The 24422-nt window shown below is 43.1% G+C and overlaps 3 protein-coding genes across 3 annotated transcripts; all 3 read left to right on the top strand.

Annotated features, from left to right (window-relative positions):
- The first annotated feature begins 11055 nt into the window (after nucleotides 1-11055).
- LOC6590681 (uncharacterized protein DDB_G0271670) lies at nucleotides 11056-11427 on the top strand. Its single transcript, XM_002015784.1, has one exon. It carries the CDS (start codon nucleotides 11056-11058, stop codon nucleotides 11425-11427), a length of 372 nt encoding a protein of 123 aa, XP_002015820.1.
- A 273-nt stretch (nucleotides 11428-11700) lies between these two features.
- LOC113565252 lies at nucleotides 11701-12233 on the top strand. Its single transcript, XM_026987056.1, has 3 exons — nucleotides 11701-11786; nucleotides 11841-11989; nucleotides 12043-12233. Exons 1-3 carry the CDS (start codon nucleotides 11701-11703, stop codon nucleotides 12231-12233), a joined length of 426 nt encoding a protein of 141 aa, XP_026842857.1.
- Nucleotides 12234-13716: 1483 nt separating this feature from the next.
- Nucleotides 13717-14410, top strand: LOC6590680 (uncharacterized protein DDB_G0271670). Its single transcript, XM_026984989.1, has 2 exons — nucleotides 13717-14152; nucleotides 14211-14410. Exons 1-2 carry the CDS (start codon nucleotides 13717-13719, stop codon nucleotides 14408-14410), a joined length of 636 nt encoding a protein of 211 aa, XP_026840790.1.
- Nucleotides 14411-24422: the final 10012 nt, after the last annotated feature.

Raw genomic sequence — 24422 nt, 5'->3', positions numbered from 1 at the left:
CACAGGCCGCTGCGTGCGATCGTGTCTTGTTCGATATTGGCTGCAGGTTCGAAGCTGTTCGACGGCTGCAAGTGGTTCGCTTGCGGTTGTCTCTTTCTGATTTAGCCAATTTCCATCAAAAATTAAATATGCATTGGGTTTTCATTGCGTTGTTTCAAGTGTAATTGCTGTAATTGCTCTCTGTTAATTAATTAAGAGCTGATTAATGTGACAGACAGTGATTATGCCACAGGCAGAGTGCTCTTCAAAGTCACTTCATTGACATGCAAATTTGGGAAACGCTGAAATGCGGCTGCTGCTGCGGCAAGCGGTAAAGAAATGCCGGGGAAAACGACAGCACGAAAAAGCCACAACGCACACCGAAGCGGAGTTACTCTTCCTCCTCTGAAATGTGAATGGATGTAATGCGAATAGGCCAAATACCTCTAAGTAATATGTTAGGGGTAGGCATTACTGCAGCCCAATCCGAGCAGATTCTACTCCCCTCTGCCTAAGTTTCTCCCAAAAGGGGGAATAACCTTGGGAAGAGTACTGTGCAAGGTGTAATACCACATCTGCCAAGTTCAACTCGAGTCTGGCGTTGAAAGCCCGAGAGAAATTACATCACTTTGGGGCTTAGCTTCAACTTCAACTTGAACCGGCACCTTTGTGGGGTGGGGTGGGGTGGGGTGGGGTGGGGTGGGGTGGGGTACAGGTAAACCTCGGAGCATTGTCTAAGCGTTTCGAATCCCGCAAAGAAAAGAGGTGCTGGGCATTCGAAGCAGTTCCCACTCTCAACACTTCTTCTTTTGACTCGAAAATATTTTCCAATAATTTATGCATCTGCATAAGAAAACAAAAATGTATTTTTAAACCAAATAATAGAAAAAAAGCTTTCACTTTCAATGCGGTGGCGGTTGATCGTTTTTTCTGTTGTCCAGAAAACGTGTGTATTTTTATGTCTTTTATTCAGAAAGGTAAGTTGTTATTTTTCCACCATTTTTGTGGTGCGGTTTGAGTGCAAACAATCTATTGCTGGCCAATAGCCCAAAGCCAAACCAAACCGAAAACATTTCAATTAAGCCAGCTGAAGGGGCCCACAGACTGCGGTTAGCCAAAACCCCAAAAAAGGTGATTAGCAAATAATTGCTTGGGCATCTATTGAGATTTATGCAATCGGCATAACCCCAGCTGGTTAAAGAAATATTCTTTGAGGATTATACCGACCATATGAGGCCCTCCTTCCAGCTCATAAAATCTGCTTTCCCCATCGTCGAGTCCGCATTTGAGCGCCCCCTTTCAGGCGTTCTCGGAGCAATTTGACACCCGTGATGGTTGCAAGCATTTTGGGGATTTGCAGCACACGTTGCACACGACGCACAGGAAACCGGCTACACCTGGCCACCCTGCCCCGGCGGGACGGGGATGGTGGGATGTGACGTGATGTGATGTGGGCCCCCTCGACCAGATGTTTGCCTTTGACTGGCGGCAGACTCGTTGATCTCTGCTCCAATTCCAATGAGTGTGTACGGCTTTTTTTCTGCTTGCTGTATCTGTCTTGTGCTCGCACCATCGACATTGTGCAACATGCTCTTCGATATGGCAAAAAGCCTGCCCCTCCTCCTGTTTGGTGGCAGCTGCAGCCGCCATTAGAGATGCTGAGTCGCAGATTGTGCTGCACCCAAGACCGATCCGAACCGAACCGAGCCGAGCCGGGGCACCGTTCGGTCTCCTCTTGTCACTCGAGTTGCCACTTTCGATTTTTCATACCTCGCTCTATCTCTATCTCTATCTCCCCTGGGCAGAGCTCCGCTGTGGCAATAATTGTGAGTGGACCTGGTCATTTATGGCGTTTACCTCTTTGTCCCCATTTGCTTGTACTTCTGCACGTGTTCAGCCCACAAAAGGGAAACAGAGCGGGAGGGAGGACGGACAAAGAGACGGAGAGAGCAACAGGGAAATACGGAAAATATGCTTCGTAATTGTGTGCTTCCCATTTTTTGTGTGTCAGCAGAAATGTTTTTGGGTTTTGTGGGGTTCCCTTTCCAAACGGTCAGCTCGGGAAATTCATTTTTCCCCAAAGTGATTTTCCGCTCCTCTTCAATGACAGAATAAACATAAATTAATCATTCGATTGCTGGTGGGGCATACGGAAAGGTGAATTAATATTCGGGGTCTTTGGTGGTGGGGGTCCTGGTTCTGTCGTTTTTTGGGATTTTGATTGTTTCTGCACTTCGTTTCCGGTTGCACGAATCGAGAGATACAATTTCCATTAAAAAAGAAGAAAAAGTGTCCGAAACTCTGGGGAATTAAAAAAAGAAGTACACAGTTTTAGATACCCTTAAAGTGATAAAAGCAATAAATAATCTTCTAGTGTCAAAGGAAAATGTTAACTTCTAATTCTAGTTCACTTAAACCCATTTTTAAATGTAACTATTATTTAATTTTTAGCCATAAATAAACGAAATGTAAATCATGAACAGATCTCAAGTCGATAATCCCTTGTGGGGCTTAGTTGAACGACCGGGCACAATGGGCCATAACTGAAGCCATTAAATGTGTATTTAAATCCACTCATTGCCCAATCCGTTTGATGATGCAATAATACCTAGTACTACAGACAGGCAGACATCATCAGCATCAGCAGAAAAAACCAAGAAAATCAACAGCAACAGCACCTCAGCATCAGCCACCAGCCACCAGCCATCTCTATCTCCATCTCCATCGCCATCGACATCTGACATACTGAGGGCCGAGCATTCAAGCATCCAAGTCTCCAGCTTCATCTTCATCTCCGTCATCTCCCCCATTCATTGTTCGGGGGGTGGGGGGCCCAGTCTGACGCATAGTTCAAGTGGCACTGGCACAAATCATCTTTGCAGAAACAAAAACAAATATACATCGAAGCGTCTGGGGCTCCATTTGGAGCTAGACAACATCGGAGGCAGCTTTGACATGATGTGGTCAAAACAATTTGCGCTTCTTGCTGATTGTTTCTTTATAGATTTTTTTCTAGGAAAATTCGAAAAAGACAATAAAATAAAATAAAATACAATTGTTGAGGTGCCTTCGGTGTTGAGAAATCAGCCTACAATATATATAAATCAATCTTTCCATCGCTACCTACTGGTACATTGTTTTATTTACAAATATCTCCCTATCCACCTTGTATGCATCTATTTAAATATAAATGAAAATATACTCTTTAATGGGCAGTCTTTATTGTTTAACTTTATTGTTTTACTGAAATGAAATTATTATGACCAGTTTATCGTTTGTTCTGGTGCTTTTTATTGCACAATTCATTGAATCCGGAATCCCGTCTTGGCCAGTTGTACCTTCGATATTCTCCACTAAAGTACCAAGGAAATTCAATCAGTAATCCACATATATGGGTATATCTTCTCCATCTTTGGGAGCGTAGAAGTTAATCAATTGTTTTTAGAATTATTTGCTATTCAGTGCTTGTTAACAAACGATTTCATGGCCATTTGTTTCAGTTGGCTGAAGCACACTGCCAAAACACCCCTGCAACAGACAGCGCCCACAGATACGTTGTCTTGCCCGATGATGCCTCAAGTTCAAGATACAAAACCTTTGAGGCGGACAAAACAATCTGGCGTGTGAGTGAGTGAGTGAGTGAGTGAGTGAGTGTGTGGCTGGTACATTGTGCATTGTTTTGGGCCGGGGCAACTAAACATTTTTTTCCCGAACTTCCGCGTCTCTGGACAAGATACATAGTCCGTACTCTCTGCACGGCACAGAGATACATCGGTGGCAACCTTCACACAGGTGCAAGTGCCTAAGGGGGAGGAGGAGGAGGAGGTGGCATTGTCTTGGAGCTGGGATTGCGTTTCTTCTCTCAGTTTTTTCTCTCAGCGCGTATCACACACTTCATTAATTTTGTTTCGCTTTTCATTGCTGTCGGTAATTATGGTTACAGTTATGCTTGTGTATCTCCCAGATACACACACACACACACACACAACATCGCTGAGTTTCACTTTTTTCTGAAGTCTTCTTTTCAATATTGCAAAATTGCATGCTGCACTTGAAAAAACGTTGCCACGCGTGAAGAGCTTGGCATCTGAGGCCTGTAGTCCAGTGTATCTGCCAGATACAATATTTGTACAACAGCCGCCAACAGTTTGTTGCCACTTAATGCCGCCGCTGCTTCTGTCTTGTGATTTGTAACGCTCCGTTAACATAATACTCGCAGCCAACGAAATCATTAAATCAATTAATGGTCCACGAACAACAACAAAACCTGCAAATTAGAAACCAAAAACTCAAAGCCCAAAACCCAATCCAGATTGAACGGATGGCATTAACTTGATAATGATTCAAATTTTATTTGGAAAACACTTTGGATATCCCCAAACTAAAGGATGACCTTGAGAAGTAAAATCTCTGAACCAACAAATTGTGAAAAGATTCTAGAAAAGATTCGGAGTGCTTCAAGTGCTGGCCGAATTTATTATCTAGCCGGTGATCTTCAAAATATCAGAGCGTTAGGGAAAGAATAGTGCCTGAATAAATATTTATATTCTGAGGGAGTTAAACAATTAAAACCAGCTGGGATTAGGATCTGTAGATTGGAATATAACAATGCAACACATTGTATCTATCGAATATCGAATGAACTTGCTTCCTCCCAGGAAGTACAGTACAAGTCATTAATGTACAACGAGCCGTACCTAACACGGAAAATTGTTAAAACCAATCTGTAATGAATTATGATTATTTTATGCACATATCCATCATGCCCGCCCCGTTCCCCCAACGGCAGCGCCAACATAATTCCCTATAATAACAATTATCGAGTGGCAGGATGGCGTGTGCTGAAAGGTGCCACAGATGATGGCGGATGACAAGTTCAATGGCATGGCGTATGAGCAGCTTGCATTGTTTGCATTTGCATTCGGCATTGGAATGGAGCTCTCGTTTTAATTAGCCCCGCAATTACACATACGACATGGTGTACGCTGAGCTTGAATCTGCATAATTTCCTTTTGAATTGCATGGAAAGTTTGCCAATTAAAACTGTATGCCGACTTATGACTACTAAACAAATTAAGAAGCTCATTAATTTTAATTTAGCTAAGAGAAATATGGGGAACGGCAAGCATTGAAAAGTGAAACCACAACGTACAATCTTGGGTATACAGATCCCTGGATAATAAATGATGATTTTTTATGAAATTCAATACATATGTAGTTTCATAGGGAGTTAGCCAGAATGGTACTAATACCTACTACTGCTCTCTGTTGGACTGTTTTTCCTTAAACAAGACAGTCTTTTTGGAAGAATCTATTCGAAATTCAAAATTTGGACCCTCCCTATTTCCCTTCTAGATACCAAGGATTTTCCTGTGACTGATACATTTTTGTTAAACTGAGAAACTGTGTAAATACATGAAACGAATGGTTCGGAGCTAGATAGACACCGTAGACTACTTGTCATTAGGTAGAATCAGGATAAACGATGTTCAGGAACATAATTTTACCTAAACACAGGCACATATAACAACTGAGTACAGGGTACTATAATGTCCGCTCAGTACAGGTTTAATTTCCATCTGCTTTCTCTATGATCTTCATTCTTTTGTTGTTGAAACTCAACTACGACTCCCTGCTTCCGTTTCTTGCTCTACCCATGGATTTGTTCTACGTTTAGTTAACCAATTACCCTGTTTGATTTCCAAAGTGTTATAATTAGTTTGGTTTCTAGGTTTCACATTTGGCGATGTAATTAACACTCTGATGGCCAATTCCAAGTCGCTGGGCGGCTTAAATCCGCTCAAGGCTGTTGCCATTTGGCAAGCAATAATATTTAATCGTGATGTTTATTATTTGTTATTAACCCATTATGATCATTTCCTATGCGATGACAGCGACGAAAGGAAAACAGAGATTTTACTTTAAGCTATTGGTATTTCGGAATCGAAGCCAGATTTTCTATGGAGTGGCACATCGACGAGTATTCGGCGGCAGCTCCCCCCACTAATACGATTTTTTTTGCTTCGCCTCGAAAATAAATACATAAATAAACAATCTTTTGATTTTTTTATGTGATTTGTGTGATCGTCACCATTCATGATCATCATCATCATCATCATCATCATCATCGTATTATTGATCTTGACAGAATCGCGAAAGTCTTAACACCTTCCGATGGAGTCATAGTTTTAATCTCTAGAACTGAATACATACCAGGAAATCACTTCTGCTTATGCAAATTCCCTTATGCTTTGATTAGCACTTAAGAGCGGAATTTTAAACACTTCTCTGTGGTCAATTTAATGGCAAAGCGTTAATAGGAAAGGTGATCTTTAAATGGTTAGACATCGTTTTGAAACATATTGAGTAGACCATAGAATACATTAGGTTCAGAGCACAATAAGATTTTATTTGAGGGAAAGTCACTACAGAGTTTATAGTTAAAACAATAGTTTCTCAAAGGATTTTATCGCCTGGTGTCGAACCCAAAGGCCCAGTAGCCCCACTTGAGTTTAGTATTCAGCAGAAGTTTCCGTCCTTCTCGAAGTCCTCGTTGAATAAAAATGTATTAATATTCCATTTGGGACTCCTCCACCCGTGCAGATTTTGCAATCACAGTTTGTGGCCTACAAATTACCAAAGCGTATGATTTTGAGGCAATTAAAAAACTGGCCACGTCCATATATTGGGTTCTTGTGGCATTTGGAGGCTATCCACCTATGGATGGCTTGAATATGGATTGGTGGCCGCTCGCTCAGACACCGGGCACCGTTAAACGCACAAATATGGCTGCCAGACGAGGCTGATCGGGGAGGGGATAAAACAGAATATCAAAAGCCCCAAGAAAACTGCAGGCAAACGTTCGCTTGATTTGCATGCAAGACACAACAATCAGAAACAGAGAGAGAGAGAGAGGGCTTATCAGAGCGAACATGTTGGAGTGCGAGCGTGTTGCGACGTGAAAGAACACACGTCTGTGCAAAGCCCACAGGTGTGCCTTTCCAAGGTGCATTCGTATAAGGTGAGGCCTTGCCAGAGAGCGATCATACCATAGTTGCCAATTTGTGGCAGGGTAGAGCCCATTTGTCGGGGTGTGTAAAAGAGCCATAAGTTTAATTACCGTCGAACCGAAATCGCATTAATTAACGACCAACTTGGACGACGAATTTTCTGTCGTCGCCTCTCTCGCAATGAGTTGTATAAATTAGACAGGCCGGCAATAATCCGTCTTGCTTATGGTCATTCTTCTTGCCACATGAGACGGCAGCAGCCGGAGCAATTGCGACAAGCCCCGCAATAGACTTGACAGCCGACTTGGCCCGATCGAATTGACCAATCTTCGGCTTGGTTTGGGGCGGACGGACCTGCTCTGGCTGGCTGCGGGTCGGGTCTCATTAGAGCACCGAACCGTTTGACATTTAAGTACGACGACCTCACGCATGCGCGCCTCGCATTGGGGGCCTCCGAGGAACCCAAGCCCACAGGGCATACTTGTACGTTTTTTTTTCGGGTTTCGGCCACAGCGCAGAGACCTTAGACCTTCTAAACATCGCTTATGGCCACCAGTCAATGCTCGTGCGCATACCCGATGGTCTTGTGTTGTGCACGCCCCAGGTCTCACTCTCCACAACAAATAATTACCCGAATTTTGTGTGCTCAAATCTGTGGCTTAAGTATTAGCCTCGCCAAAGCGCTCAAAACACTTTCGTTTAAGGCGAAAAACAAAATGAGCAACAAGAGAATTGTATAATCAACATTAGGCAGCGGCAATTGGCAATCATTTCTGGGTACAAATTAAAATTATATTACAACATTTTCTTAGACAACAACAAAAGCCCAATGATTAGAGGAGACCAAATCGAAAATGCACTCAGCCATGGCAGGCGGCTCCAGCACCAGCCCAGCCCCCAGGTCCACATCCAGCCCCAGCTGAAGTCCAGCTCCAGCTCCAGCTCCAACTGCAACTGCAACTCCAACGCTGTGCTATAACTGACCTGCCCAACAAAAAGAAGGCGTGCAAGAAAAAGACAGCACAATGAAACGAAACGAAACAAAATGAAACGAGACGAGACGAGACGAGACGAGACGGAGCGAACGCGGTCGAAAGTGAAAGTTTGTTGTTGCTCTTTCTTTCCGTTTACCGATAAACGGGGGCGCAGTCGCGACTCTGGTTGCCGCATTGGCAGCATCACGCGAATCGCAGACCGCGAATTCATTTGCCGCATCTAAATTAAATAATTTTGATTGCAGCGCCAGCAATCAAATGCAGATCTGTATAAGGAAGCTGCGTGCAGCAAGGGATCGACTGGCTGATGACGATTCACAAGGATATACTTATATATATGAGCAGGGATAGATCAGTAGTACTTACTTTATGGGTCCTACGATTAGTCTTAGACCTTGTATTTATTCGGATAATATTCTTCAAATATGAGGAAATCATTGAGTAGTTGGTATCCTTTCCCTGGAATGAAGCACAAGGATAGCCAAGAAAAAACCATTATCATGCGCGGCTCCTTCAACTCTTAATCTGTATTCAAATAACATATCCTTTCCCTCTCCTATCCTTCTGTAGAATGCGGTCCTCCCCTCAGGCAGTTCATACCCTTGGATACCCTGCTCAAGGCCCGTCATCAATCCCATGCCGTAGCAAATGGCCAAATGCGGCCAACCCGTTGACAACTTGCAACTTCCTGCAATGCGACAAAGCACAGACCAAACCCGTTGGCCCCAACTTCAAGTGGCATCTTCAGGCCACATCTCTGTCTGCATTCCCCCCCTTCTCTCTCTCTCTCTCTCTTGGGTATGCTTTTTGTGCAGTCTCTTTCCATTTTGTGCTCATCCATTTTCACTGCCAATGGCTGATTAATCGGCAGCCATTTGGGGCTCGCCTTGCCAATGGCTCGGATTATATAATCGATCTTTTGTTTAGAGTATCTGAAACTTAATTGAGTCTGACAAATTGATTAATGCTGGCTGGCAATGTGCAGCAGCTTCATTGCAAATGACCCACAAAGCAAGAAGAAATGCACTCCACGGTTTATGGGATTTCATCAGATTAACAATGTTCGCTGGATCAATTTACGATATGAACTTAATTAAAGTATTAGCTACTGTTAGTAAATGCATAATTTCGGTGAGGTTTCGAACTGATAAACACCGCGATAACCAGCAATCATTAGAGGGAACGTGGCTCTAGTTACGAAATACTCGTACAAATTAACTATAATTTTAGAAGATATTCTGTGAACGGGGATGAGTTATACAAATCCGAATAAAACCCACATTTATAGCAAAGAAAGTTCACTTATAAGCATTATATTATAACTATTTATCTAACTTACTTTTACTTAATGAAAAGATCATTCGATTGCTCCCAATTAAAGCCACAATTCATGGGTGGAACTCACCTTGAATCAATAGAAAGCGGTGCTCTGATTTCACTATCCAGCCAACACACAAGACGCAAGTCTATTTTGGCGACATAGTTGGGCAGGCAAGCAGAATCGTGTGATATGAGGTCGAAGTCTAAGGCGTTATCGATTCAATGGGCAACTAATTGACTGGCCTAAATGGATGCTTGACTTGGCCTGACTTGGCTCAATCATTTTGCCGCAAGCCAAACTTCAAACTGCACAAGACACGCACATGAAATTTTCCTCAAATAAATGCAAATTTGATGGCTAGCCTGGCAAAATTTGCCAGAAATAAACGTTATTCTTTTGCATAAATATTTTTTGATTGCTCCTAGAAGCAACCCACTGCAAAGTGCAGCCCCACATCAAGAGCGAGGGGCGGCAAGAGCTCTTTCAAGCACTCTCCATCTAAAGCCAATTATCGAAACTGATTTCCAGCCTTGACCAACAATGCCGTCAACAGCATTTTATAAAAGTGCGTTTTCCGAATTGATCAACAAACAAAAACGAACATACAAAAAAATACTAAGCGCACTCAACTAAGCACAAAAAAATAATAATAATGTTGGACATGTGATAGTTGATTTTTTTCTGCTTTAATTTTTGTTTATGCGCTTGTTTTTCTGCCTCACGCATTCCATTTAGAAGGTGGTCTTGAAGAGTCATGGGCTGGGTGGCAAATGGTAATGATTTTCCGCTGATCTCTGTCAATCGTTGTTAATTGGAGAGCCCAGGTCAGGCCCAAGTGGCTACTAAAGAGTTCCATTGCATACAGAGAGCCTAAAGAGCAGTGGAGCACTGTGTAGCCGCGATCTGGCTCTACGGTGGGCAGGCTTGGGGAATATCTGCAAAGTGCCTGGTATGTACGCGGCTCCATCCTTCATCGTGACCTGAATCTGCATACAGTAGAGGAGCAGATGGAAAGGCAGTATGCTCGCGGGACGCTTACTCCCCGCCAGGCCTTTGAGGCGATTGAAATGAATGCGTTTTGGCCAAAGCGATTGGCCAACTATAAAGTTCCCCTCCGAATATGAGAGTTTTAGTAAGATTTCGTTGCAGATTATTATATGATACGCCCACAAATGGCAATTCAGCAGTCGTTTTACTTGAATTATTTACCGCCGCCCGAAAGTATGCTACTAATTTTAATTATCTGGCTAGCATGCATATAAGATGTATATTCTTTCCATCTCCCGCAAGAAACAAGATTGGAACCATAAGAAACCAATTGGTAAATTCAGGCAAACATGGGATCATACAAGGGGGCGTGTCACAGTTAAAGAGTCAAATTTAAAGTCAACATAAGCCATAGACTTCTGTTATCACCATTTTCAACCCAGTACTCAAAGAGGGGTATGTACCTTCTATACCTACCTATAAGTCCTTCTAGGTCTATAACAATGGCCATTATAACCAACAAAGGTGAAGATAAATGGGGAGGCGCCAAGCCAATAACCACTCCACCTTCTCACCTTCATCTTGCAATGTCAAGCGTGACGCTCGTTTTATTTAGACAGGTGTTGGGATCTCCATCTCTCCATACTATGTATTTTCTTTTGGAAATATTCTAGGCCGAAACTAATCGCCAAGGCGCACTATAAATAGCCCAGACAGTCGAGCCAAGTGGCATCAAAAGCATTGAAATCTCCAAACCAGCAGAATGAAAGCCGCTCTAGCCATATCCTCACTCCTGGCGATCCTGGCCCTGGCCTGCGCCTTCCTCACTGGCAGCACCGGCAACAGCAACACAGGGGCCAAGGTCTGCGTGCTGAGAAACTGCAGCTGGAACTCCACGACCAATGCCTGTGGCCGCTACGGCAGCTCCAATCTGTGCACCCGCTTCAAGAACAGCTGCGTGCTGCGCTACCAGTCATGTGTCAGCTCCACCACCTACACTTCCGTCAGCCTCTCCAGGTGCTCGGGGATCAGCCTGAACAGTCGCGGAATCTGCGGCAGCTCATCCTCCTCCTCCTCCTCCTCCTCCTCCAGCTCGACTTCGAATGTTGTTCCCATCATCATACGTCGAGGCTGAATCTTGTTAAGTGAATAAACTTTTTGAAAACCACAGAGAAACAAAAAACTGAACTCATTATGCAGCTCAAGGTTAAAATCTCTAAACTTCTTTCCGCGAGGGAGACGGAGAGATCTGTTAGCTCAGCTGGGAATCGATTCAAATTCGAGTGGTAACTAGAGCAAAGTGTTTTCAACAAAACTTTTTTGCAAAACAAATACAGATAAATTGTATAAAAGGCAAGAAGCTATTCTGTCAATTGTCATTCAGTTTAGTTCAAACAAAGGCCCCGCCATGAAAGCTTCCTGCTACTTGTTTATCATTCTGGGCCTGATGCTCCACCTGGCCCTGTCGAGCGGCAGCGGCAGCACCACCGAAGGGTTTGATCATCCTGAAAGCATTTCCTTGACCCGCGCTAAACAAAGTTCCCGCAGAGCACAGACCTGCAGGAAGGAGGTCCAGAGTAGTTGCTCATCCAAGACCAAATCATGTGCCCGTCTGGGACGGGCCAACATCTGTCAGGCCTTCAAGAACGACTGCCAGCGCAGGATGTCCAACTGCAACAGCAAGGGCCTGAGCATATGTGCGTGGAATCTGCGGAGTTTCGTGACTTTAATCTATAAATTTCCATTTCAGTCTACCGCAAAGTGAGTGCGAATCTCTGCAAAAATATGCCCTACGATAAGAAGCTTCCCTGTGGTAGTGGCAGCAACGCACTAAGCGGCAACTCTGGTGCTAGCAGCAACAACAACAACAATGGTGGCACGAACAACAGTGGTAGCCAGATCAGACCTGGCGGCATAAAAGCCATTAAGGAATCTGGCTAATGGGAACTGATGTCCGTCTGCAAGACCTGTCCAGGAGTGGATCCTTCCGAGTACTATACAAATCTGACAATGCGACAATTCGATTGTCCATCATTTGTTATTGCTCTGTCAGGGTATAGAAAATTATATCATTATTCGAAAGTCTATCGAATATACATACCTTTGATTACGAGTTAATGTTGAATCAATCCTCATAAATATTTACAATTAAATAGACAAATAATCAACGTTATATTTTAATATCATGAGCAAAATAAACAAAACGTTCTCCAGTGATCCACTTATTTTGTTAATTATAATGGTGGTATATTCAGAGAAATATGATGATTGTGTGAATCCTATATACGGTATAAGAATTACTCGAGAATAACGAATCCTGAGCTGATGGGAAATATGTAGCCCAGATCCATTATTAAAATAAGAAATGATGTTTAAGAAAATGATGAACTTTACTTAAACCGAACCACTCCATAAAACACAAAGATCTACATATCTGTGCGAGAAGAAATCTTCTCAGCGGCCATGAATTTGATAACAAATTCCATACCATATCGAAATCGTAGGTTTTGTATGAATAATTCCCCTGATATATGCATATATGTATGTCATCTGAATTATTTTATCTTATATACCGGACAGATGATATATACGATATTGCATTACAAAAATAGATTTCCTATTTATATTTAAATTAATTTCTTCTTTTTTTTTGCGAAAAATGTCCTCCAATGTGTACCAATAAATTTTCTCCGAGATTGGAAATTGTACAAATAAGGCTTTTTACTTAAATTTTTACATAAATATGAAAATGTTTGCTTTTGAAAGGTTTTTCTATTTATATATAATGTGTTGGTCTTATTAAAAAGACGTTTTAATACATATATGTACATACATATGTATAGTATGTTTAAGTCAAAGTAAATTCTATTAACAAAATAGATAATTTTGTTGTATTAAAAAACCGATTATTTAATATAAATATCGGTGTGTTTCTATGACATTTTCCTCCGAGTGTAGCTATATTAAAAGGCTACGAGTATATTCAACATTGGGGAGACAGCTTGTATAGCTATAGTCCCACAATAATGTGCTTTCCGCAGGACATTCGCTATCAAGCTTCGATGTCATACTTTTGCCAAAATATTCGCACACATCGTACGTTTTTTCAACTGCCTAAAAGTATAGTCAATATATTGTACGATTCAAGAGTTGGTTAAATGTCTTCGTTGTTCTTTGCCATATTTCCTAAAATATATCTACTCCACTCACGTGACGTAGACCCCCCATCATCTCTTTCTTTTTCGCTCTCAAGTATTTACACAATTGGGCAAAGAATTTTCTAAATCAAATATGTGGTTAAACAATGGAGGAAGAAATATTATAATACACATCTTGCAAGGCCAGGCAAAGAAGCGTTCTTTAGGGGCTATAAAACCGAAGAGCTGCTCTGAAGGTTGAACCAAAAGCAAAAATCAATTGAAGAATGCGTCTCGCGTTGGCTCTTCTGGTGCTGATCGCCCTGATCGTGGTGGCCTCTCAGGCTCAAAACAAGCAGAGACGCTCCCAGGCCAGGGCCTTGAGCCGTGCCACGCCTCGTCAGGCGCGTGCCAGGGCAAGCAGCAGTGTCAGGGCCGGCACCAGCAATGTGCGCCGGCGATCGGTGAGCGGACGTCGCGCCAGGGCAACAGGAAACACCCAAGGCAAATCGGTGATAATCATCAACGGCTCCAACGGCTCCAGCAGCAGCAGCAGTAGCAGTAGCAGTAGCAGCTCCACGCCCTCCTCCCGCTGTGTGAGCACCACCAGCAGCTGCTTTGCCACCTCCCACGTCTGCGGGCGGTGGAGCAGGACACGCCGGTGCCACCGGTTCAAGAACCGCTGCCTACTGGAGCGAGCCAATTGCCGGACAAGTGTCTCGAGTGAGTCTCAAGGAATACACCTCTATGCATGTCTTGTGTTTATCAATTCATCCCATAGGTTGGAATGTGGTCAATCTGGGCAATTGTACGAGTATTACGGTCAATCAGACGGGAACCTGCATCAGCACTTTCTCCTCATCTTCGTCCTCGTCTTCGAGCTCAGCGTCTACTGGTGGCTGGGCCAGCATTCTGTCGTCTATTTTGGGCTCCTCATCTTCGTCGTCGAGCATAACGCCCATAATTATAAGAACGGGTTAGACAGCCATATGGGTACATACGTAAATGCAACCAAAATTCGCAGGGAAAAAATAAATGACATAAAAAACCAACACTGAAGTGGAAGACGAAAGTAGTATCGATGGCTATCATTTTTGCATAGTGAGTCTAAGTATTTAAAGCTCCTCTGTTGTGGATGAAGTATTTCATAGATATTAAATAATATATCCATGAAATACTTTTTTAATCACATAAGCGGATATACGATCTAGTAGTGGAGCCACCCTCTGTTTCCACCCTCTTTAGGGAGCGGAAATATTTGCTTAAATTATGAACATTTTTCAAACTTTCAACGCTTAAATTGTTCGAAAGCCACCCAGCTCCCAGCCGTGGGCGGTGTATGCATATATGAACGAGGGTATAGTGTTCTCTGGAATTCTAATTCACGTCCGCTTGCGTTTTGCAACAACAAAAAAGTGGCGAAAAATTGCAAACTAAAAAGCAAAAGCTCTATAAATTGTCTGCGTGACCATAACCATAATTTCCGCTTCCCCCGTTTTCCCTCTATGCAAAAACTGCAATTTATGCGATTGCAATTAAAAAAGGACGAAGAGAACTGCTTTATAGCATACATCATGGCGATAGGATGAGAGCTACGTGCGAGAGGGTCGTAAAATGCCAAAAGAGTTGCAAAACCATTAAAAAACACGAATCCGAGCTCTGATCAGCGGCGTGATTGAATGACAAAGCCGGGAAGAGTATAGACAATAAATATGCAATTTTTAATCGATGTAACTAAGGATAATTATTTATGGCACGATGGAATGTATTTTCTAGCAAGTACCGGTTCCTCCTAGAGGGATAACCCCCACACATTTAGCCAGAGTAGGATCTATGACTCCAGTTTGGCCAAACACTGCAAGAAAAATGTCAGAGATTGTAGAAACATACTTTTTGCATCTTCACTTGACTATTTTATAATAATTTAAAATAATAGTTGCTAATTACCCGTTTTGCCCAGACACTTATCGATGCTGTACTGACACTCGTTGGGATAGTATTTACAGGTGGCGGTGGCGGTGGCTTGTACAACGACGCACACGGGCGTGGTCTTGGAACACAATTTCTTAGCGCTCCACACACAGAAGATGCCGCTGCGATTCGTAAGGAAGAGGCGTCCCTCTATCGGAGAGCTTAGGCTGAGGACCAGCAGGGAGCAGACGAGCAGAGCGAAGACCTTCATGGTGCTGCTTGATAGATGGATTGAAAGATTGATGTGCCGGGAACTGACTGCCCTGGACCCAAGCAGGCCACTCGATTTTATAGTAGCTACCTTTGCTGGCTCTTTGTTCAAGACAAATACGAGTATTTGCCCCGAATGAAAGTGAAATTCGAGTTTGTAAACTGGGCTATCACGCGGCCGAACTAAACTTTGCCAAAATCTAGCCACGGAAAAAGTCAGAGTCAATGTTTGTCCGAACAAACAGAAGGTGACAGTGCTCCGCAGTCATTTGGTTAATGAGCTAATGAATAAATAACAATTGATTGTGCTGGGACCACTTTTGTATGGTTTGGTCAAGTGGGTTCCGGTTCAATTGGACAGGAGTTCGGAGTGGGAGGCCGTTCTGGAAATAGCATCAAATGTAACTGGAAATGGGCATAAAATGAATTTACGCCCTTAATTTGGTATACTATCATAGCATTTGATTATGGTTAAAAATTTAACAGATAGATGGACACAAAACTTAGGATCGTTTGGTTTACAATATGTTCAGTTTTTAGATATATATATATATATATATTTAATATGTGCCTCACATGATTTTTCTTGTTGCACCTTTGGTCGATTATTCGACTAGATTTATTATATTTAGTCAACATTTTCGGATTTTCATTAGTAATATTCATCGACTAGGCTCTGTTATAAAAATTAACGAATTATGTACAGTTCCACAGCAATGTTGAGTGGTACAAATAGTGAGGCGATATCGTGTCTGGTGGAGAGGAGTCGTTTAGTCAAGTGAAGTGAGGATGTAAGAACAATTGTGAGTACTCCTCTCTCTCTCTCTCTCTCTCTCTCTCTCTCTATTTTGGACTACTTCAGGGCCATCAGTCGCCGTACTCTGTCCGTCCATCATGTCATGTGGGGGGCCTGTGCCAGTCCCTTGGATACCATTTCCTCATTTCCCCACCCAAAACTCGAGTATGTCTCGGCAAAATTTCATGTCAGTTCTGCGTTGGCATGTCATGTCATGGGCTCATTTCGCTGCATTTGCATGTAAAACTGTAAATGTTCCGCCCCTGTGTGTGCGAGTGCTATTTCTTCGAAAGAAACCAACGACACGGATACATTTCCTCCTTAATTCAGTCGGACTTGGACTCGTAAACAGGTGTGGCTATTCCTACGACAGTAAAATATCGTCCCGTTATGGCGCCTTTTGTAGGGTATTCAGCATTCGATTTCTCCCATTGCTCTGTTTCACGCTCTCGTTCATTGCTGTTTGTTGTTGTTTCCCGACTGCTTGCTTTCCCTTGTTTTACTTTTTTATCGCACCTTCGCAACCTCAGGTCGAGCCCAGCCCCAGCCCCACCCCCTCTCTGCCTCTCTGCCTCTCTCTGACAAGGATGAAGGCGATAAAGTGCGGGGCGTTTCGGCTTCGCTTGCGTTTCATGTTGTTGTTCTTAAAATATTTTTTCCAATTGCATTTCGCATGCCATGGCATGTTCGCCTTGTCATTTCGCTCGCTCGCACAAAAGTATGTAACTGACGCTGTGTTGAGGTGTAGCTCGTTTGGCCAGTACTTAACAGTAAAAAGAAAAAAATTAACGATGAGAACGGCCGCGCGAGCAAGAAAGACTGAGAGTTTGTTCTCTTTGTGGAACTCGAAGCTTAAGCTTTGCACGAAAAATCAGAGAGAGAGGGAGAGAGGGAGAGTGAGCAAAGCTCGCTTCGTTAATTAGTGGAACTTTTGATCGGATTGCATGTCATACGACATGCTTATCGCGGGTTGCTGTTGCTGCTGTTGCACCTGGTGCACATTGAGTGCAGGGCTATATTTCGTGTATAACGTTTCTGACCCGTTACAAATGGGAGCTACCAAAAATTGGGGCAAGTACTTGGTTTTATACCCTTAAATATACCCACTGACTGTGTTTATAAGCATGGAACGGGACTTTTTTTATAATATTCATGAATGTAAAGCAATTTTTTCCCCTAATAAAACTGCAAAATGCAAATACCATAAAATGTTCATTTTTTAATATAATTATAGTAATCTCTGCCCCAAGGCAAGACCTCGCTCTCTCCCATTTTCCCCCTCGCTGTTTTCCCCTTTTCACTTTGTTTTCCGAGCTGCCTTTTCACTGCAGTTGTTTGCTAATTATTTTTCATTTTCATTTAACTTTCGCCCGCCTTGTTTTCCAAGTTTTTCCTATTTTTCCCTTTCCCTTTCTGGTTCTGGTCCTCTTTTTTCTTTCGCTCCTGCTTCTGCTGCTTTCTTGTTTAATGCGCTTTCTGACATGGCGCTGACATTTTGCGCTTTTGTCTTCTTGCTTTTGCTTCTTTGCTTTTTCTTTGTTTTCTATTAATAAGCTTAGCACTGCAGTTGTATTTGTTGCTGCATGTCTTCGGTGACATTTCCCCCCACTCGGACCCGCACTTTTCCTAGTGCTGCATTATGCATGGGTCTTGTTTGTCACGCTAATTGAATAATAATTCTATAATATATGAGTGTTTGAGTGGATGGTTGATGCTGTCCTTTTAATGGAAAAAGAGTACATAGAAAAATTGCATAGCATACTTTTGTGAGCACGGAAAACCAGAGTCGAATTACCCAAGATCACATGCCCACGAGAAATTTATTATAAGACGCCCATGCAATAGCTCTTTTGACTGTACCTTTAACCCATTCGTAACCTTCTAATGTCAATCAGCCCGTCATCGGCGGAGTCAAAGAACTGTCCTGTCGCGGGCGAAAAACAAATAAATCAAACAGCAGACACACTTTTCTCCATAGGTAGATTCTGTTTTGTCATTTACAGCAATAAAACTCATATTATTTTTATCTTTGAGGGAGGCGCCTATTGGGCACATGTCCCAGTAAGATATGTACGCCCACATTTACTACCAGCACGAACACGAGCCCCCGGGCCTACAGGCCCCCAAACCAGCTACGAAACATCGACAGTCAACAAAAGTCTTTACGGCCGAGGCAGAAGCCGTTCCCGCCTGGGCACCGGTTCCAATTTCCTGTCAATACATTCCGAATGGATCCCACCTAGAGCCCCACATATACACATGCATATACGTATACATATGTACATATGTACGTATGTACGTGCACAAGTATATACAGCTATATCCTGTTCTGTGAAGTTCCGTGTCAGCTGCGCGTCCGCAAAAACCGATTTTCGGATAACAAAAAAAAAACAAAGAGAAATAATAATAATAACACTAAAAGGGAAAAGCAGGGAAAATAAGGAAAACCGGCGCCTGACACATACAAAACATTTGTTTGTTATACAGACTAAATGGATGTGAGTGGGATGAATGGGTCGATGGAGTGGATGGTGTCGTCGGAGGGCCTGGTATCCACTCCAGCTCCCACTCCCCTCGAACAGTGTTTTCTGCGTCGCACTCACGAATTATCGATAAAACATGCTCCACGATGGCAGGGTGTGAAGGAAGCAAAAGGCAGGCGGCAGAACTGGCAGGGAAACTCTGCCTCATTACGCCCCCAACGTGCATGTAAGTGAATAAAGGAGAGCGGGGAGGCTGACTGAAAATTGAAAACGAAAGCGAGCCCAAAAATACTTACAGTTATCTCCACTTCTTCTGCTTGTTTTTCGCCCCTTCGTCATCCTCTTCTACTGCCTCATAGTCCCTCCTCTTCATCTGTTTTCTATTACTTTTTATAGGAAATTCTCAGTCTTCATTCCTCTTTAATTTGTAGCACACTTCAACCATTTATTTTGTATCTTCTTGCCACTCATTTAGCTCTTTCCTCTGCCTTCTTCTGCTTTCAATTACTTATCGCTATTCTTTGGTTCAATTTATCTGCATTTTCCCCGAGACATTTGCGAGCAAAATCAAATTATTGCATGTGTCACAATCTTTCAGTTGATTCCTGGGATGGCTCCCCAAACACGGCCAAACAGCACAAAATATCCAACCGAAATATATGTACGACTATCGACAATATAACTAGATGTATTACAAGACATTTTGCCTTTAAGCCCCACCCACGGTTTGGTCATAAAAAAGTTTTCCATTCGTCTTTGTTGTAGTTTCATTTTGGGTTTCGGGTTAAACGGTTTGTCGAAAGTTCCCAATTTTCTCGATTTTTTCTCTTTTTGTGTTATACGAGTTTGAACATGATTTACATGCAATGGTAAGGTCTGTGAAAATGAAACTTTGATGAGCTATTACTCATATTGACAAGAAGCCTCATTTGTCTAGGATGATTGGGGAATAGATGGCGGGACACGACCTCGCCCGCATCGCGTATACGCAATGTGGCTGCTGTCAGACAGTTGAGTGGAAAAGTTTGTGGTCGTAGATTGGGATGCCTTTTTGGGGGTTCACATAACATAATGGAAAGCCACTTTAATCTAGAAATATATTGCAAATTAAAATTATTTGAGTTTTCTTTTAATATTTTTATTGCATTCTTTATTAAATAGGCAACTTTTGGGCAGCTATTAAAGCCCCATTTCCAGCGACTAATCGTAAGCAATAAATCAGGAGAATATGCTTAATTGAGCATAGAAATTGTAAGACATTTAACAATACTTATTTTCATATTAAGGAATGAAGTATTTCCTCCTACTGACTGCTGTTTGTATCTTCTACACGGCTTGGCTAGTGTAGATGCTTGTTCAGTTTACTGCACAAAAGTTCAAATAACACGAGAACAAAGTGCCTTGGGTGGATTGCCACTTGGGTACTTAAGTTGCTACTGCTATTACAGCCCCAGCCCTCTGATACCTACTGCCTTGATGTGGTCCGAAGGGCCGTTCAATCAAGTGCTGGGGATGAACAGCACAACAGTAATAGTAGTAATATCAGTAAGCCAGTGATGTGATTTCTATCAAATCTTATTGTGTATGTGATCAACTATATGAGACTATAATGAAGCTTTTGCTAAATATCTATTTTCGATAGAAACAGACGGTCTGACAAATAGTACTCTATGCTTCGGAGGTGTTTCCTTCTCTGCTGCGCAAACTTCTGCACAAATTGATAGCTTGAAATCTACTATATCACATCTCGGATATCTGCTCAAATATAAGTCGAAAAACTGGTCGTTTTCTTTCGATTATCACATCAAACCAAAGAGGCTTTAGGCTGTTTCATTTGTTCCTTCATATTTCAATTGAATTGTAAATAAAGTATGGCCACATCGATTAAAGAAAAAGTACCTGTAAAAACAAACAAATTCAGCAAATCGTTGCATACAATTGGTGGCCAAGGCCTCGGTCCTTTCTTTTAAATATGAATATCAGAGAAACAATAGTAGCTACAGGAAATGTTAATTCAAGATTGTGTGGAAGGAAGGGGGAATGTGCGAACCGAATGGTGTGGGGGGGGGGGGGGGGGGGGGGGGGGTGGGTGGTGTGGGATGTAGCACATGCGACACGTCAACATTCAATTTTCTAATGAAATTTTCATTGTAATAAAGCACGAGACGGAACAGATCCAACGCGTGGGGGGGTAGGGGGGGTAGGCGTAGGCGTGGGTGGTGGGAGTCTGGGTAGACGGTGCCACGCCCATGCTTAAGTATTCATTGGAAACACAGTGTTGCTCCCCCATTCACTGCCTTCCTCTCTGTCTCTTCTCTCTCTCTCTCTCTCTTGCTTGTTCTCTTTCCTTCCAAGTCAGATACAGCCCGGACAGCAACCGAAATTTCTGTGTAGGGATAAGGATTGCTGGCAGTGTATGTGTGTTTTTTGGTTCCACTCTCTAACTGACTCTCTCCCTCTCCCGCTCCCACACCCACTGCCGCTCTCTTCTGGCGAAGTGCCTCCCCAATACAGAGTCCAACATGACCTACATTTTCGGGTCCTGGGGCCGCTGTAGCTAAGCAACTTCTGGGCCTGGGCCTGGGCCTGGACCAGGGCACATGCACACTGGGACTGGTTCTGGGAAGCAGCCGCTCTATTCCGCAACGTGAAGTAGCAAAGGGGCAAAGAACCAGTCCAGAAGGCACGCAGCACGCATAGGCAAGTGGATGGCACCTTCCTCCCTCTTCCTTTCTTCTTTATACACCCCATTCAGGCCTTATAAAAATTGTTTTCGGTTGCTTATTGGCAACAAATTTGCGTGCCTTGCATACAGAGCGAGAGGAAGAGAAAAAGAGACTAAGAAAACACAGAGCAACCTGATAAAGGTCTCTCCCACAGCGACTTCATTAGAAAGTTTCGCAAAAGCAAAATTTACAAAAGAAAAATATAAAAAAAGAAACCGAATCTTGTAGGCGTTAAATGCAGCACACAAAAAGAATTTATTAACTTGTCGGAGAGATTTTCGGTAAGATTTTCAGGGGGTGCTGGGGTTGGTTAACCACCAACAGCTGAATTTTTTCGCAGTCTCATCAATCACTCGGCCAGGACATTTGGTGTTTGGCCTAAATTAAATAGCCGAAGTACGGGTAAGGCCAGGAGGTAATAGCTGGATGACAAGCAGCTGGGAAGTGGCCCAAAGGAGAGGGGAGAAGGAGAGGGGCGACGGCCCAGGAAGTAACATTGAACACGACCCCGGTGCACGTGCGGGCATTTTGCCATTTATTGTTGACTTTGGTCAAACAGAAACGTATACAAAATATAACAAAAATATATAGAAAGATAATATTTGAAGATGATCCTAGCTGACTGATAGCCAGCACGTGCCCGGGATCATGTGAAACAAAATATTTTCCTTCCTTTTCACAATTAATGGACAGTAGGAACAGTAGTCTGCGCCTACCATTGGCCCAAACAGTACGTGACAGCAGTCTAGGGATTCTAAATATAATCCACCTTCTGGTCAAATGCCTAGCTAGATCCCCCAGGGGGAAGTGTAAGCTGATTTAAAGGTATTGGAAGAGAAATCAATCATAGATATTACCCCGATAGATTTTCATTTCCTTCGCCACGGATCCTCCTCACTCACTTAATATTTGCCATGACATTATGGGTCGCTAGTTAATTGATCAGACACCTTTTGTAATATCATAAAAGTCGTAAAGAGACAGGCCAAGAAGGATCGAAAGACTCTACAAGCGTGGAGCAAGGCCCACTTTATTAGCCAAGTCAACTCTTCGCGGAGCGCCTAACGTCATTTTCTGTGTCGCTCCATTCACAGTTCAAGGAATTCAAATTACAGAGAAGGCTGGGAGTCAAATCAAACGGAAGAAAGGCTGAGTAGAAGCCAAAAGTTTTTGAGACAACTTGAGCGTGGCACCCAGCGGCAGGTTCCTTCCAACGGTAACGACTCGAAGTACATGCTAGACTGCCCCGACTGCACAGACTCACAAACTAAGGCCTGAAGAGGGACATTCCCGTGCAAAGTGTACTGTCACTGGCGAACGGAAACGAGCCAGGAAACAAAACGAAGAAAAAAACCATGAAAAATTCAACAGAAACTTGTCCAGAAATCGGCCGAGTTAGTTCGTTGGAGCGTTTGGGTGTGACTTCATTATCAACTGAGAACATTTCCCTCAGCTGAGGTCTTTTCTTGGGGGGGGAAGAGCTGTGACTAATGTATCCTGGCAACAGCGAAACTCAATTGTCGGAAGAAAGCCGGAACGAACAGATCCCCCACTAACATCACATGAATTCCATAAAGTTCCCTCAACTGTTCTCAAAAGAACAGGAACTATCCACCTTTACCCACCTAAACAATATACTACATATGTATATGTATATACATAGGTATGTATGTACTACGAGTATCGCAAACATCTTTTGCCGCCTGACTCAAGGGAAGCCTCATGGGGATATCTTAAGTTTCCGTTCGCAAAATAACCAGAGTGACCTTCCTATTGCCAGACCAAGCATTATAATAACACTTTCGAAAGGGTTCTCTATGGGGTTTCATGCGGACCATCCTCTTACCCACCATTAAAACAGTCGCCAAGCACCGTTAGCCTGCCGTTTCTCGTTTCTTGTTTCTCGTTTCCCTTTCCTTATGCCCATTGTTCCATGCCATTCCCGTTCTCCCTCTCCCTCTTTCAGTATCTAACACTATCTCGTCCACCCGCTGCTGGATACGTACATACATACACATACATATACCCTAAAGTAATCTTCCAAGGCAAAAGTAAACCACAAACAAATTTATAGCTGCAATGCGGCCAGGCCAAGCATAACGGGGAAACATTTCTGTGAAATTTGCACTCACTGTCGTAGATAGTCATGAAGGAGCCGAGCCAGCGAAAAGAAGAAGAAGCAAAAGTCAAGTAAGGACTATGAAAATATATAACAATAAGCAGCAAAAGCTGTGAAATGCTGCCAAGGCAACGGCAACGGCCACGGCAGCGGCAGCGGCAGCGTCGTGTCCTCGTCGCTGGTTCATAACGAAGCCAGCAGACAGCTCGAAACGGTACAATGTGGGCCACTGCTCAGTGAGAGAGCGCCTCAAAGAGAGCACCTAAAAGAGAGCTACGGTTTTCGGTTGTTCCTTTTGGGCTGCACATTCCTTGGCTGTGCAGTACCGATAGAGGTTGTCGTTGTTCTGCTGTGGCGCTTTGCATGGCCATTTGTTACGTATGTGGAGCAACAGAAGCAGAAGCAGCAGCAGCAGCGGCAGAGCAACAAATCTGCTGCACACTCTCTGCTGCGCTCTTGTTCTCTTTCGCTTCACTCTCTCCCTGAGCTGTTTATGCGTCATTTTTTTTAGGTTCTCTGCTTTAACTGGCTCTCTCTCTCTCTCTTTCTGTCCCTTGGGTGGTTCGTCTATCGCTCAATGCTTTTCTTACCATCTTTAGCAAACAAAAAAATATTATTTCTTGCTCAGTTTTATTTCTTTCCTTTTCTGGCATTTTATTTTATTTCCTTTTTTTGTTTCTTGTATTCC

Source organism: Drosophila persimilis, unplaced genomic scaffold, assembly GCF_003286085.1.
Source record: "Drosophila persimilis strain 14011-0111.01,24,50 unplaced genomic scaffold, DperRS2 tig00000002-arrow-pilon, whole genome shotgun sequence".
In the NCBI taxonomy this organism is placed as follows: Eukaryota; Metazoa; Arthropoda; class Insecta; order Diptera; family Drosophilidae; genus Drosophila; species Drosophila persimilis.
The sequence above is the reverse complement of the archived record's forward strand: the minus strand, read 5'-3'. Positions and strand labels throughout refer to the sequence as shown.